Genomic DNA, 14,956 nt, shown 5'->3' with positions numbered 1-14,956 from the left:
TTCAGCCCGGAGCAACGACGTGTTCCAGTTCAACCAAGAGGGCTAAAGTCTGGATAGAGTTCGGAAATTATTTGTGTTTCATGGTTAGTCTTTATTCAAAGGTCAAGTCGTCCAATAAATCCTCAGCATCCACACATTTGGCATTTCGTGAGGGTTTTCTTGGTGTCTGATAGCCTTCTACAAGAGCCTGGGCAGAACATGAAGGTGAGAGTTGAGGTGAATCCACAAGCCTTCCTCGAAATAACATGTTATTCGAGTTCTTTGCAGCTGATTTGGCAGCTTGTAATTGTTGTTTCAATTGCTCAATTTGTTGTTGAAGTTGCTTCTTTTCATCGGTAAGGATCTTATTCTTTTCCTTTTCCTTGTCGAGCAACTCGTCTGATTGTTTCTTGGCTTCATGAAACTTTTGAATAATCTTCTTCTTTGAATTGATTAATATTAAGAATTGACCATACAATTCTTTTTCCATCCTCTCTTTTTCTTCAACGACGAGTTTTGATTGTTCAATACATTCATTATAGTGTTTGGCTTGTTTACTGAGCTTGTTAATGGTTTTTTCATCATTTTCCTTACTAATGATGAGATATCGAAATAATGAAATGTGACCTGCCTTAGTGTTAGATGACTTTTTCAATTCAATATTGGAGATGATGTAATCACCAGATGGATTCACAATCATACTAATGATGAAATTGAGATTTCCATTACTCATATAATTGACTCGATATTTGAATTTGGAATTGTCTTGTTTCATGATGGAGGTGTGTACAATTTGGAGCATGTTAAACTCTTCTCCGGATGATGCTTGTCCCGCATAGGAAATGCTATGATGATTGTAGTAAATATTCTCTCCATCCGAGATGGTTAGTTTGATAATCTTTTTAGATGATATTGAATGGTTGTTAGTGATGGTGTTGTTCGTATGGTACAAGGTAGATGGAATATCGGAAGAGAGTGAAGTGGTGATGGGCGTTATTCCTCCTGCCACATGTGTGAACGACCCTCCTGACGAGGAAGCAAGGCTTGTTTGAACAACACAAAGATCGCTGTACACGACAAAAGAATTTCCATCGATTTCAAAATATGTAACGGTTTGTTCACTCATTTTTTGGCGGTTTATCGTTCGAAAGGCGCTTTGAAATCTGGTTTTTCAGCTGTGTAAAAGATTCAACGTCAGTCAATGCATTTTGATGACGTCGAATTTTGCCTTTTTTGACAAGCTCTCACACTCAACCTTTGTAAAAAATTGCACAATCAACACTCTCGCCATCATTGGGAAATGTCCACCCAAGAACAACCACACCACAATGATCATGAGACACTAAATAATGATCATCAAAATTCCTCTAAAAGTAGCCAAACGGACCTACTGAATGAACCAACAGAACACGAAAAGAAAAACAATCCGGACAACAATCCCATTACCGATCAAACCGTCATTCAAAAGAAAATCAAAAAACTAACAGAAATTCATCATGACTGGTATGATGGCAATGATTGCAAATGTTGTTTCCGATCATCCTGCGGAAATGAAATCATTACTTCTGCCAATTTACATGAAAGTGATGAAACCATGAAAAAAGTTTATAACACAAATAGAGGAGCATATTGGGATTGGTTAGGAATGGATGATATGGGAAAGAAATGTTTCTATTATAGAAACGATCCATTCAATAGAGAAGAATACTCCAATATTGGATTGTTTTTTGATGCTTTGGAAAATAATTTTCAAATCATACGAGATGAATTGGATAATTTATTGAAAGAAGGAGAACAAGATTTCCAGGCATGGCCAGAGACTATATGTAAAACAAAAGGAAAATGGAAGGTTTATCCATTGGTAAGTTACATCATTTTCATGCTGAAATGCTCAAAATTTTTCACTTGTGAATTAATAATTTCATTTCGAACATGTTGTCTGAACACAAGGGCTTTGCATTTGGACGAGATTTAACCAACGAACCTTCAAAATGCCCAAAATCAGTTCAATTACTCTCCAAATTAAACAAGGAGTACAATGTACATATCACCACTGCTGGATTTAGCTGCTTATCCTCGTCTTGTTACATTGCTCCTCACAAAGGTTATTGTGGATATAGTAATCATTGTTTGAGAGTGCATATGGGATTGAGAGTGCCAACCAGTAATCATCATGGATGTGCCATTCGTGTAGGAAATATTAGACATTGCTGGAAAGAGGGCGTTGTGTTTGCATTTGATGACTACATTACACATGAGGCCTATAACTTTACAAATGAGGATCGTTATATTCTATTGTTGGATATTCGTTTTAGAGAATGTGAAAAGTTCAAGTTCTACCAGAAACATTCATCACAAACAAGCCATCCCAATGAAAACGAAGATGACAACTGTGCCACAGCCAAAAATCAAACGTGTGTTGGCTCCTTGATCCACAACGAAAGTACCAAGTGGACTGGAATAGGTTCAAACACCCCGACAACCACAACCTCAACTGCAACCAGCACGGAGCAAAAAGAAGAACGAACATTTGTCACCCTCAAAGCATTCATGACCAATGACATTGAATGTGTCAATGCCAACTACACCAACGAGTTGAAAGACATGTTAAAAAACGTGGTGGATAAACAAAATTGAGCCGGTTCAACGAATCTCACACACTGATCACAAACAACAATAAACATGACAAAATATTAAACAAAAATTCTTTGTAAAAAATGCAAAATCAAGAAACTGTGCCGACCTCTGATGCTTCTTCGGCGGTGTCATCATCACAAGAATCGGAACAAATATCTCAACCACCATTCAATAATACCAGAAGCGATCTTCTCAATCCTAAAACTCTGCAACTCTTAGAAAATAGAGCCAATTTATTATCTGAAAGTTTCAATCATTTACTCGGATCTCTTCAAACCTCCATGTATGCTAAAAGCGCAATAACTCTACAACACATTGAATTATATAGAAATACCGTGGATAAATTTTGTACAGATGTCCACGAATCGATTGATAGTATGGAATCATTCATGAATCGATTAAATGATTTGAATCAAGAGTTGAAACAGATGAGAAACTTGTATCACAACATTAAAGAATTAAGAAAGACAGTTGAAATTATACAGCACAATGTGAATAATCATCAACAAAATCCCTCTTTAATATTTTTATCAAGCCCGGCCGGAGAGCAAGAGCACAGCAGCAATAGAAATGGTGTGGAATCAACAACATATGAACAACATTAAACATTGATCGTCACAGCTACACAACTGGAAACTATTGTCACATGAGCCACTTTCAAACGACACAGTAAATAATTTATTATTGAATAATTCGAGATTTTACTTGTTTTTCACCTCAACAAATCCTACAAACTTGTATTTTTCATGTTCATCATAGAATTTAATCCAATCTTTAATCGATTGAAGCTTTTCTTCAGTAAAATCAGAATATTTAGATTGTTCACTGGTGCATTCTTCTTTCTTTTCATCAAAGCATCTGTGTGAAAAAAAGTGAAATAATATTAGTTCAAAATGTGAGAAATCATAAAGGCATGATAACATACCCTGTCACAAATGATCTAGTTCCATCTCTACCTGAAAAGAAGCTATATCCACCTCCAGGCCCATAGTAATCTAACATAAGAACATATTCGATTGTTTTAGATCAACAAAATATTGGAGTTAATAAAATCTCAATGTCTCTTAAAACTAACCTTTGCCTTCACTAACATCATAAACTCTTCCAGCAATTGCCAAAAGCAATGGCAACTTCTTATTCTCACCCACTCCGTTATAGTGAGCCAAATCCTCCTCAGTGAACACAAAATAATCAGTACTGGACTTGCCTCCACTCTTTTTGAAAGGCAACTTGGCTCCATAAGTTGCAAAATCAACACAATGCGACGCTGGTGGTATCAATGAAGCTTCTGTAATTGTTTCAGATTTTTTATGATGGAATGTTTTCAAATACCACCTTACAAAACTTTGTTTAAAAGCTGCATCCGTCTTGTACAAGTACACACAGTACACAACCCAAAAGATCACCGAATAAACGATAAAATACAGAACATATCGGGTTACAGAGGTTTTCTTTACAGCTTCATGTGTTGGTTTGAATTCCGTTGTTGTTGTTGATCCATGATTATTATTATTTTCTAGACTCGTTGTTGATTCGTGTGCTTGTTGATGCTGATCTTTGTTGCTTCGCATTTTTTTAAATTTGAAAAAATTGCCCCATCATCACCTTTCTGTTGTTACTGTTGAACTCCATCATCTTGATCCTTGACATCAGTTTTTTACTCGACCGGTCTTTCACCATCAAATTTATATTTTAACATTATTTATTTTGTAAAAATCAGTGCTCACACTTCTCTCGGAACAAGATGATTCTGTTAGTAATTCTTCAAGGTCTCTTTTATACCTCTGTGGCTCTTGGTTCTCTTCATGTACTTCATTATTTTCTCTTTCAAAGAAAAAGAATGAAACATTCCATGCGAGGAAAGAATGTATTAATTACAGGTGGATCAACAGGTATTGGTCTCGGTATTGCAATTGAATGTTTAAAACAAGGATGTGCCAATTTAATTATTGTTGCTCGAAACCGAGACAAGTTAGAACAAGCTAAAATAGAATTAGAAACACATTCCGTAGAGAAACAGTCTATTTTCATTTATTCATGCGATGTCAGTGATGAAAAACAAGTGGATTCCATGTTGGAAGAAATCTACTCGAAAATGTTAATAAGAAAAGTTGATTATTTATTTATTAATCAAGGATTGTCCATACCAGGTTATGCTACACTTCAACCAATGAGTGATTTTAAATATCAAATGGATTTAAATTATTTCAGTCACGTACTTGTTTCAAAGAAATTTATTCCCTCCATGCTTGATGACAATAAGGATGGAAATTCATCATCACACATTATTTTCGTTGGAAGTGCATGCTCAATTACATCATTTGTTGGATACGGATCATACGCTCCTACGAAATATGCAATCAAAGGTTACGCTGAAGCATTGAGAAGCGAATTATTAGGTACCAATATTCATATTCATTTGGCATTGCCTGTGGATACTGACACAGAGGGTTTTAAAAAGGAAAACGAAACAAAACCAAAGGAATGTGCTACATTATCAAGTCTATCTGGATTGCAAACGTATGTTGAGTCAGGATCTTCACTGGTCAGAAATTTGATGAAGAGTGCCATTCAATTCTACGTGACATCATCCTTTGATACTTATTTGCAAATTGTGGGTGGAACATTGGGTGTTGGCCCTTGTGTAAATATTTACAACTATCCATTGTTGGATGCTATTGTGGGTGGAATGATGGTCATACCAGCTATTTTGAGAGGTTATGCCTACTATTTTGATAAGGTCAGTTATGAGGCTGCCTTAACACACAGAAATGAACTATTCAAAAAGAATTTGCGCAAACCTTTAGAGTCATACACAACAAAAGAAAAGTAAAATTCGAATGTAGTTGACATGATTTGTTCTTCAAAACTCACAATAATCGTTTGCTGTTTGCATTTGAACGATCTCAATTTGCCGTTCATCTCAATACTTTTTTAATGAAAAGTCAATTCTATTTTTCACTAATTCCATTGTAGACCAATGAGTATCAATGGCTTGAATAAAATCTGATCGAACAACTTTTGCTCGTTTTTTTAGATAATCTCCTTCATCGATTCGAATATAGACTCCTTCAATAGGCTCGTCAGTAGAGGAGTAATGCGACTTGTATGTATTCAGCAAGTGCATGAGATATTCCTTAGTGAGACTTGCCCCGTTATTATTTGGAATTTGTTCAATCACACACAAAGTGGGAGCATGCAAGTTCAATAACTGATTTCTTTTCTGAACCGAGACAAACTTTTCTGCATGTTTGTCATAAATATCGAATGCAATAAAAGTATCTGGTAATTTGTCGTACAAAATGGAGTGTTTTGCATACACCCATTCTCCATAAAGAATATATCCATTATTGTTTGCAGAAAGGAGAGCATAGAGCTCACCACTATGTTCATCCAGCCACGACTGCAATGTTTTAAATTGTGAATGCGATTGGCACGTGACATAGTGTGATCTATTTTGACATCTCAATTTATACGACTCGACATCGAGCGAAATTCCCAAATTAGATCCATCAATTTTTTCTTCAAGAGTAATGAACGGAGCTTGAGCCACTGAATAAAAACTGGAGGCCACATCGCGTTCGTCCAACACTAAATCATCACGAGAAACATCCTTGTTCGTAGCAAAGAGATGAGGAGTCCTTGGAAATTTAATGATATCAATCACTTGAGTTTCATTGTCGTCTTGATCCGATAATGATGATGACGATGATCCTTTTGTTTTGTGTTGGGAAGAGGCTTTTTTCTTTGAGGACATTTTTTTTGGTTGAGAAATGAACTTGAAACTCAAGCTCGAGTTGGTAAAACGAGGTTTTTTATGAAATATTCAATTTCAGCTTTGATGTTGGTTCACCTTCAACTTTGAACATAACCAAGTTCAGAGTGTGAGAAAGAGCTCTCTTTGGGGAGATGGATTGATTCCATGGAAAAATCAGTAAAGGTTCAACCAAAATCTTCCTGTATAAACGAAACAGAATATTCAAAATATTAAAAATAAAAATGTCTCATCCCTATCCTTCTCCCACTTCAAAACCTTTTTCTCGTGGACGAGGAAGAGGTCGAGGAGGAGCTTCTTCATTTCGTGGTGGAAGTAGTAGTGGAGGTAACCCCAATTATCGAGGTGGTACTAGTAGAGGAGGAACTTCATTTCGTTCCAGAGGCTCCCGAGGTAGAGGTGGAACAAATAGAAACTTTAATCAAGGTGATGGTAATAATTTTCAATCATCATCATCTGGAAATTATCAAGGCAATCGCGGAGGAAGAGGACGAGGAGGAAAATCAAAATTTGGTGGTGATGGTCAGCAGCCAACAAAATCAAAATTAGATGATATTATTGATGCTTATCTAGAGCAACAATATGCCACCACAGAATCCGGAGACACAGTACTAGATCTCTCTAATATTGCAAGTAATCAATATTTGATTGATAATGTACGTGAATTTAATCCAGCTCGGATATACAGGAAACTGTGCGAACGAGTTGTGCAAAAACATCCAGATGTTAATCTGTTGGATTTGAGAAATAATAATTTGAGCTCTTTGTTTAGCTTTTCGCCGTTAACTGGCTTACAAAATTTAACCGGTCTATGCCTATCAAACAACAATTTTAGTACTGTAGCTGATCTTCAACATTTATCAGGTTTGCAGTCTTTGAAACAACTGTATTTAAATGGAAACAAGTGTTATTCGGAACGTCCAAGTGAACAAGATGTCATCACATTGCTACAATATTTCCCTTCTCTAGATGTGATTGACACTGTATTAATTCCTGACTCTTTTAAGAATCGAGGAAGCATCATTCCTCCTATTAATATTGACAATGTGTATCTGGAGATTAACCGTGATGCACTCGAAAAATTTGTATTACTATTTTTCGATAGCCTCGATGACAACAGACCAGCTCTAAGTACACTATTTGACGATCATGGATCTTTTAGCATTTCTCTCGATGATAACATGTTACTAGAACCGCAATACGCAAAGCTTCACGAGAAGAAACGTAATCTGCAACCAAGCAACCCAAATCTAAACCCTCAATATTTAATCAAAACAGTTTTTAAAAACAAACTTGACAGAGACGGTGCATTCAAAAGTTTACCAAAATCAAAGCACAATTTGGATACTCAGTATTTGGTTGTCGATTGCAACGTTTATCATTCCGTTTCTCAAAATCAAAAAGTACCTATTTGGATGCTAACGATTCATGGACATGGTACTCATTTCAAGCCACAAGGAAGCAAAGATTCCTTCTCCTTTACTGCAAGCTTTGTTCTCAAACAAGGAACTGATCGATTGTTGATCAGTAACTTGATCTATCATTTAAGACCCTATGCTGGAACAAGTCGGGATGCATTTGTGGACATTTGTCAACAAGTGATTTATACGAACCAACTAGATCTTGCCAAACAAGCCAAGTTAAGAGAGTGCGTCTACCACACAAGGCTTAAACCTGAAGTTGCCTTTGAGCTGTTAAACCTGCCAGACGTGGCATGGACACCAAGAAAGTTTTCAGAGGTGTATGAACTGTACAAACAAAATGGAACGATCAATGCTGCTCACTATCTGTAAAGTCTCACTCCTCTCTCTTTAAAGTATTTCTTCAAGATGATATGCTCTCTTACATTGTAATAACGTTGAAGAATAAAAAAGAAACAAATAAGAAGAATTGAACGAATATCATGAATTTTCACACACTCACTTAAAAAATGTCCAAACTTGCCTACCGCCATCACCCACTGACCAACCCAAATGAATTCAATACACAATGTGCTCAAGCCATCATGGACAGAATTCAAAATGCACTCAACAAACATTCTCGTGCCATGATTGGCTTGAGTGGTGGTTCTACTCCAATTCCCATCTATAAAATCCTTTCCGAACTTTTAAAACCACTCCTTCCCAACAAGAATATAATTTTCTTTTTAATGGATGATCGTTATGTTCCGATGGACCATGCTGACAGTAACCAAAAATTAGTATTGGATTCTCTCAATGTTACTCAGGACCAAGTTACTCTCCTATTTCCAAACAGTCAATTACCCATTGATGAATGTGTGAAAGATTATCAAGAGAGATTACAACGTGAATTAGAAAAGCAACCCAATCAGAGAGTTACTCTATCCACTTTGGGAATGGGACCTGATGGTCATACTTGTTCCATATTTCCAGCCACTACAAAGAATAGTGACATTTTCTGTGATGAATTCAAAGTGGTGCACACGACCACTACTCAATTTGCAGTATTTGATAGAATCACTGTGAATTATCACTTTTTATTGAATCAATCAGAAGAATTATTCATGTTTTTCAGAGGAAAAGATAAGTGGCACTTATGGAAAGAAATGGAACAGTTCATTTTGGAGAAGAGAAATGGCTCTGCCCATGATACCAATGATTGGTTGAAATATCCATGCCTTCCATTTTTATGTATGGACAATTGTGTTTTATTCAGTAGTGACTGATTGGTATTAAAGCAGTTTTTCCGCCAAAATTTTACAAAAAAAAATGCCTTCAAACAACCAACCTCCGCCTTCATCAATGATGGCTCTTGCCACTTCCGATCTCAAATCAAAGCAAGAGCATGAAATGGAGATGCTTTCACTTCAACATGAGCTGAGGAGTAAAAATGCCAAGATCAAACAGCTTCAATCTAAATACGATCAAACCGAAAATAATTTTAAATATATTTTGAACAACCATAAAGAATTGATTAACCGGCTGGCTGAAATCGAACGAGATTTAAAAGAGGAACGAGAGAGAAATTCAGACTTGCAAAACAAAATTCAGCTTCAACAAATTGAAATTGCAAAACTATCAGACAGTGAAGAAAAAAACAAGAAACTACGGCAAGAAATTGAGTCTCTCAAAAAAGTAAACAAGAACTTACAGGATACATTATTAGATACGGAGAAGTTAAAGGAAAAGAAGCAAAACAAAAAGTATGAGACTATCATTGAGCAATTAAAGCAGGAAATCAAACAGTGGAACGACAAGTTTTCGGAACAACACACCAAGTACACAAAAATAGTTTCAAAGTACAAAATACAAGAAGCTCAAATGGAGTCGCTCATGGAAAAGAAGGAAAAACGAAGTGTTCCAACACAGACAACCACAACACAAATATTAGATGCAGATGTTCAAACCATTGCTGTATCAAAACCGCTCTGTTATCACCAAGCGGTACAAGTGAATATTATTCAACCAGAGCCGCCCAAGAAGGAGTACAAGCCACCTGTAATCGATTGGAGACCTCCTGTACAGATCATTAAGGATGAAGAGCCCATGATAGATGTGGTAAAAAGTACCTACAAGCCTGAGGTAATTATCATTGAAAAGCCAACATTAATATCTACTGGATCTCAACAACAAGTAACACACAAGCCACCCAGTATCAAACCAGCCGAGGTGTTTCGAAGGGAGGAATCTCCAAAAATGCCACCACCCATAGAACAAGTTGTTTTGCCTCAAAAAGCTCCATCAGAGAAAGAAAAATCCAGAGAGGCATCTCCTGTGGTTGTTCAGCCAAAACAGGACGCATCTGAGGCTTTACCTCAACCAAAGGAGATCAGAGTTTCATTCACTGAGCCACATTCTGAAAATAGGTGCACTGTACGATTATATAACATTATACCGAATCTTACCTACTTTTTTAAGGAATGGGAAAATCTTCCCTTCTTTTTGTCAGTTGACTTTTTCAAACACGAGACACAACTTTCAAACTTGACCAATGGCGTTTCAAATGAGTTGATGTTTGAACGAATCTTTGAATTTGAAAATAATCAACTATTCCTGTACTACTTAGCAAATGGATCAATTGTGGTACAATTAACTCTTGTTCATTCTATTGACAATTGTGAAGTAATTGGGCAAGGAGAAATATATCTGTCCAATTTGATCAAGGATGGATTTAATAATCTGGTAAAAGGTACCATCACTCTGTACGGAAAAGCCAACAAAACACAAATGGCTACAGTTGATTATGAAATTCAGCTTAAGGACTCAATTTCTAGAATTGTATCACCGTACAAATCCGAAGAATTAATGAAACTTTTTTCTGACAAGATTGTTGCTCCCTCACCAATCACAGATCACACAAAATCTCAAAATCGATTGAAAATTCAGGAAGCCCTAACCAGTGGTGAGTTTAGTAATATTGGAGCAATGAATGATAGCAATATTCAGAGCAGTATTGGAGACGAAACCCTTGATAATGATCAACATGCATCATATCTAGATGAAGAGTTACTCAGCCAGCAAGTAGAAGTGGGAGATATATCTTTGTAAAGTATAGGTTACTTGTTTGTGACAATATCAAGATGATACAAGTCATTTCGCTTATGCTCAAACACTGGCATGCCCTCTCTAACTTTGGACAGTTGTGCAGACCAAGTTGACATGTCGACTATTCCTAAAAGTCCCTCAAAAGGTTGGCTCTCTTGCTTTTCCAAGTCATATACATGCTCTTGTTGGCCCAAATCCAGCAATATTTTACCTAAGAAAACAGTGGAATGATAAAATTTAACATCGGTCAAGTGAAACAATCCATGTAAAATAATAAATATGAATGCTGGTATACTTCATAACCTTACCTAATGGGTCAATTATTAACGAATGACCATACGACTCTCTTCTTGAGTTATGCCTTCCAACTTGAGCAGCAGCAACCACAAAGCATTGATTTTCAATCGCTCTTGCCTGAAGCAACGTCTTCCAATGGCCTAACTCGCCGGTGTGCTTCGTGAATGCGGCAGGAATCAACACAATTTTAACATCTCTCAATTTTCTTTGCAAAATAAACAATTCAGGGAATCGTAAATCATAACAAATGCTCAATCCGACAATTAAGTCTTTAGAGAATATGGATCCATTGTCGTCCACTAATAAGTCTTGTCCAAACTCGGTAATTTCAGATTCTTTCAATTTCACCATCTCTGTATTCAAATCAAAGAGATGAACTTTTCTGTAAATGTTTATAATTTCTCCTTGATTATTCACCAAAACATGAGAATTAAATATTTTGTTTTGATTGAATGGAGAAGTTTCATGCCAACCTCCGTAACTAATATTGATGTTATATTTTTTGGCTAAATTTGTATAGCTTTTAAATAATTCCGAATCTAGTGAGCCAGCATGAGCAAGAGTTTCAGTTGCATTATTACCCATAAATGCAAAACATTCTGGAAAGCAAATCAATGAAGCCTGATGATGCTGAGAAGCCTCCTTGATCAATTTCTCACAAACCGAAAAATTAAAGGCCTGGTTGTTGGTTGAACGAAGTTGAGCCAAGGCAATTTTCATCATTTTTTGTGTATTTTTTCCAACGTTTGGATTCGAGTGCGCGTTCAATGGCATTTTCCAAAATTTGAAAAAATGGTATGTGATCGTTCTTGCATCATCGGATCATCATCAAGTTAATATCAATATTTCAAAATTTATGTCATCAATGTAGCTACCATTAACACTTTTAAAGGGTGCCATTGGGACCAATATGTTGGTGGAATTAAAAAACGGAGAAACATTTAACGGAACACTCACAAATTGCGATCAATTTATGAATATGAATTTAGAGGATGTTACGTGTACAAGCCGAGATGGTACTAGGTTTTGGAAAATGGATAAAGTATATATCAGAGGATACACATTAAAATATATTCGAATTTTAGATGAAATTATTAACAAAGTAAAAGAGGAACAAAAGAAGAGTAGAAGTAAGCCTCAACAACAACAGCAACAGCAAACCAGTACTGCCGCTACTGCAAGCAGCGGAGCTTCTACTACAACATCAGCTCCTCAAAGGACACGTAGTCATAGCTCCGGAGCAGGAAGAGGCTCGGGAAGAAATGATTCCTCTAGGTCATCTTCATCGGGAGGCCGAGGAAGAGGAACACATCATAAAACCCATTAAATTCAAATAATTTATAATTTTATAGACTAAATGTCTCGTTTGGAGATCTCTTTTTTCAAAATGTCAATTCTTCCAAGTGAAAACAACGTTGGTTGGCTGACCAAACATGCTGGAATAGCTGAAGGGCAATTCAGTTAGATTAAATAATAATTATCGTTTATTTGACAGAGTCACAGATTCAACTAACACACTCAAGTGATGGCTACCCAATTATTTCTTGCAGCTTAATGGTGAATTTACATGTCATGAATACGAGGATCACCTTCTCTTAGAATGTTCTTCATCATGGCCTCAATAAATGTCACGGAGGAACCACTGCCACCAAGATCTGGAGTCAAAATCTTGGTAGATGCATTCTTGAGTGTTTCATTGAGAGCATATTTAATTCTTAAAGCATGATTCTTCATTCCCATATATTCTAACATTTGAACAGAGGAGAGAATAAGACCTATTGGATTTGCAATCAATCTACCAGAAATATCCATAGCAACGTGTCTATTACCTTGTTCGAACACTCTAACACTGTTCATATCATCAATATCAGCAGCATTAAATCCGGCAATGCATCCTGGTCCACCCACCAAAGCAGAAGCAGTGTTACTGATAATAGAGCCATAAAGATTTGGCGTGACAACAACACTGTTTGTGAATGAATTTGGATGCTTGACCATTTGCATGGCAGCATTGTCAATAATTAATTCACCATACTCAATATCAGGATATGACTTTGATACTTCCTTACAACATTCAATGAAAAGACCATCCGACTTTTTCATAATATTGGCCTTGTGAATAGCAATCACTTTGTTTCTTCTTGACAGTCTAGCATATTCAAAAGCCCATTTTGCAATTTTCAATGATGCTTCACGTGTAATAATTTTCAAACTTTCAACAACTCCAGGTTGTACTTGATGTTCCAGGCCTGAATATTCGCCTTCAGTATTTTCTCTAACGACCACCAAGTCGACACCTCGGAATGGCGTGAATACGCTATCAGGTAAATTTTGAGGAATCTTGATAGGAACAACGTGTGCATACAATCCATATTTTAGAGCCAACATTCTGTCAATTGACTTGCTGACATCTCTTGTCATAAATGGGCCCTTCAATACAACTTTGTTAGTGATAATGGATTGATGTACATCTGGATAGTGAACTTCTGGATCAACTTGAGACCACTTTTCCTTTCTTAAATATGAGTAAGCTGTTCCGCCAGTAGGGTTTTCAATTTCACGACGTCTTTTATCTTCTGGAACTATGGTTCTTGTTGGATTTAAATTAGTGTCGGAACCAACACCAAAGAATGAACCAGTGACAAGGTGAGTATCCCATTGAATTGGAATTCCAGCATAGTGGAACAATTCACAAACGCAACTACAAATTTCAACTCCAATACCATCACCTATAATAGTCAAATGATGATAACATATAAACATTGTTCGAAATATATTGAAGGTAATATTATTTGATATTCATCATGAGGTATTTTTCAAACAAGGAAATGTATCAGTCATCCAAATTATTATCAATACAATACGTAATTTTTTCAATCTCGATTTAAAATACACAATGATCATCTTACCTGGTAGCAAGGTAACCTTTTTCATCTCACTCTTCTTCTCTTGATCTCTAGTTATGGTTGATGTAGAATAACAGGCTTGCATCAACGGAGTAAAATTGCCTTGATGCGATGATGAAAGACGCTGATGATGGTTCTGAAGGAAACGAGAAACTGGAGCGAGTGCTTTTTTCATTTTTATTTTTACGTTCAAAAACAAATAAACAAACATTTCTTCTCGTTTAAATTGTAATTCATTGAATTTCCAACGAGTGTTGAGGTTGTTATGGTTTCACATGTTCCATTCACCATCCTGCCCTTGATATACTCAGCATTCTACTCATGAATGGTTATTTGCATGACTGCTGAATCAAAAAAGAAAAAAATGCTTTCATCATCATCATTTCGCGATTTGCAACCATTCTTCCATCCACTACACAATGGCGTCAATGCTGGTCTTAATACTGCCATTCAAAACAATGTTCATAATTTTATTACGGAAATTATTCATAATGTAGAATGCTATTCCTATAATACAGTGGAGAATCATCAACACTACAATTTCATCTTATACGGAGGCAATGATCATGTGTATTTGAGTGTTTATAAAGTAGATCATAATAGCAAGAGTGTGAGGTATGATTGATAAAAATTCAAACACATGAATGAACCTAAACTTGTTGCAATAGTGATATTTCAAAACCAATATTTATGGATGCTACACATGGAAAAAGAATTACACTGTTGGCTTTTGCGAATATGTGTGAAACCGATTATCGATTGACCTTTGCTGTAGTAGATAGTTCAAATACTGTATCAATCTATCAATCTGAGAAGAGAGTTCACTCTGGAGCTACTTTGTCTTCAAGTTCCATTAG

The 14,956-nt window shown here is 36.2% G+C and overlaps 13 protein-coding genes across 13 annotated transcripts; 8 read left to right on the top strand and 5 right to left on the bottom strand.

The window, feature by feature from the left end:
• Positions 1 to 91: 91 nt before the first annotated feature.
• Positions 92 to 1,105, bottom strand: C9374_013797 (uncharacterized protein; the record flags this gene model as incomplete). The annotated part of the gene is made up of 1 exon (XM_044689712.1): positions 92 to 1,105. One exon carries the CDS (start codon positions 1,103 to 1,105, stop codon positions 92 to 94), a length of 1,014 nt encoding a protein of 337 aa, XP_044541705.1.
• Positions 1,106 to 1,279: 174 nt separating this feature from the next.
• Positions 1,280 to 2,616, top strand: C9374_013796 (uncharacterized protein; the record flags this gene model as incomplete). Its single annotated transcript, XM_044689711.1, has 2 exons — positions 1,280 to 1,840; positions 1,930 to 2,616. The coding sequence occupies 2 exons, from the start codon at positions 1,280 to 1,282 to the stop codon at positions 2,614 to 2,616; spliced, it is 1,248 nt and encodes a 415-aa protein (XP_044541704.1).
• An 80-nt stretch (positions 2,617 to 2,696) lies between these two features.
• Positions 2,697 to 3,221, top strand: C9374_013795 (uncharacterized protein; the record flags this gene model as incomplete). The annotated part of the gene is made up of 1 exon (XM_044689710.1): positions 2,697 to 3,221. The coding sequence occupies one exon, from the start codon at positions 2,697 to 2,699 to the stop codon at positions 3,219 to 3,221; it is 525 nt and encodes a 174-aa protein (XP_044541703.1).
• Positions 3,222 to 3,317: 96 nt separating this feature from the next.
• Positions 3,318 to 4,187, bottom strand: C9374_013794 (uncharacterized protein; the record flags this gene model as incomplete). The annotated part of the gene is made up of 3 exons (XM_044689709.1): positions 3,318 to 3,474; positions 3,542 to 3,611; positions 3,692 to 4,187. The coding sequence occupies 3 exons, from the start codon at positions 4,185 to 4,187 to the stop codon at positions 3,318 to 3,320; spliced, it is 723 nt and encodes a 240-aa protein (XP_044541702.1).
• A 269-nt stretch (positions 4,188 to 4,456) lies between these two features.
• Positions 4,457 to 5,449, top strand: C9374_013793 (uncharacterized protein; the record flags this gene model as incomplete). Its single annotated transcript, XM_044689708.1, has 1 exon — positions 4,457 to 5,449. The coding sequence occupies one exon, from the start codon at positions 4,457 to 4,459 to the stop codon at positions 5,447 to 5,449; it is 993 nt and encodes a 330-aa protein (XP_044541701.1).
• A 90-nt stretch (positions 5,450 to 5,539) lies between these two features.
• On the bottom strand, positions 5,540 to 6,373 carry C9374_013792 (uncharacterized protein; the record flags this gene model as incomplete). Its single annotated transcript, XM_044689707.1, has 1 exon — positions 5,540 to 6,373. The coding sequence occupies one exon, from the start codon at positions 6,371 to 6,373 to the stop codon at positions 5,540 to 5,542; it is 834 nt and encodes a 277-aa protein (XP_044541700.1).
• A 242-nt stretch (positions 6,374 to 6,615) lies between these two features.
• Positions 6,616 to 8,184, top strand: C9374_013791 (uncharacterized protein; the record flags this gene model as incomplete). The annotated part of the gene is made up of 1 exon (XM_044689706.1): positions 6,616 to 8,184. The coding sequence occupies one exon, from the start codon at positions 6,616 to 6,618 to the stop codon at positions 8,182 to 8,184; it is 1,569 nt and encodes a 522-aa protein (XP_044541699.1).
• Positions 8,185 to 8,321: 137 nt separating this feature from the next.
• Positions 8,322 to 9,077, top strand: C9374_013790 (uncharacterized protein; the record flags this gene model as incomplete). The annotated part of the gene is made up of 1 exon (XM_044689705.1): positions 8,322 to 9,077. The coding sequence occupies one exon, from the start codon at positions 8,322 to 8,324 to the stop codon at positions 9,075 to 9,077; it is 756 nt and encodes a 251-aa protein (XP_044541698.1).
• Positions 9,078 to 9,120: 43 nt separating this feature from the next.
• Positions 9,121 to 10,899, top strand: C9374_013789 (uncharacterized protein; the record flags this gene model as incomplete). The annotated part of the gene is made up of 1 exon (XM_044689704.1): positions 9,121 to 10,899. One exon carries the CDS (start codon positions 9,121 to 9,123, stop codon positions 10,897 to 10,899), a length of 1,779 nt encoding a protein of 592 aa, XP_044541697.1.
• Positions 10,900 to 10,907: 8 nt separating this feature from the next.
• C9374_013788 (uncharacterized protein) lies at positions 10,908 to 11,916 on the bottom strand (the record flags this gene model as incomplete). Its single annotated transcript, XM_044689703.1, has 2 exons — positions 10,908 to 11,107; positions 11,205 to 11,916. The coding sequence occupies 2 exons, from the start codon at positions 11,914 to 11,916 to the stop codon at positions 10,908 to 10,910; spliced, it is 912 nt and encodes a 303-aa protein (XP_044541696.1).
• Positions 11,917 to 11,985: 69 nt separating this feature from the next.
• Positions 11,986 to 12,520, top strand: C9374_013787 (uncharacterized protein; the record flags this gene model as incomplete). Its single annotated transcript, XM_044689701.1, has 2 exons — positions 11,986 to 11,988; positions 12,065 to 12,520. 2 exons carry the CDS (start codon positions 11,986 to 11,988, stop codon positions 12,518 to 12,520), a joined length of 459 nt encoding a protein of 152 aa, XP_044541695.1.
• Positions 12,521 to 12,756: 236 nt separating this feature from the next.
• C9374_013786 (uncharacterized protein) lies at positions 12,757 to 14,274 on the bottom strand (the record flags this gene model as incomplete). Its single annotated transcript, XM_044689700.1, has 2 exons — positions 12,757 to 13,922; positions 14,103 to 14,274. 2 exons carry the CDS (start codon positions 14,272 to 14,274, stop codon positions 12,757 to 12,759), a joined length of 1,338 nt encoding a protein of 445 aa, XP_044541694.1.
• A 189-nt stretch (positions 14,275 to 14,463) lies between these two features.
• On the top strand, positions 14,464 to 14,956 carry C9374_013785 (uncharacterized protein; the record flags this gene model as incomplete). Its single annotated transcript, XM_044689699.1, has 2 exons — positions 14,464 to 14,714; positions 14,768 to 14,956. Coding segments are annotated over 2 exons (440 nt in total), but the record flags the coding sequence as incomplete, so codon positions are not given.

Source organism: Naegleria lovaniensis (assembly GCF_003324165.1).
Source record: "Naegleria lovaniensis strain ATCC 30569 chromosome Unknown tig075, whole genome shotgun sequence".
Taxonomy (NCBI): domain Eukaryota; phylum Heterolobosea; class Eutetramitea; order Acrasida; family Naegleriidae; genus Naegleria; species Naegleria lovaniensis.
The sequence above is the reverse complement of the archived record's forward strand: the minus strand, read 5'-3'. Positions and strand labels throughout refer to the sequence as shown.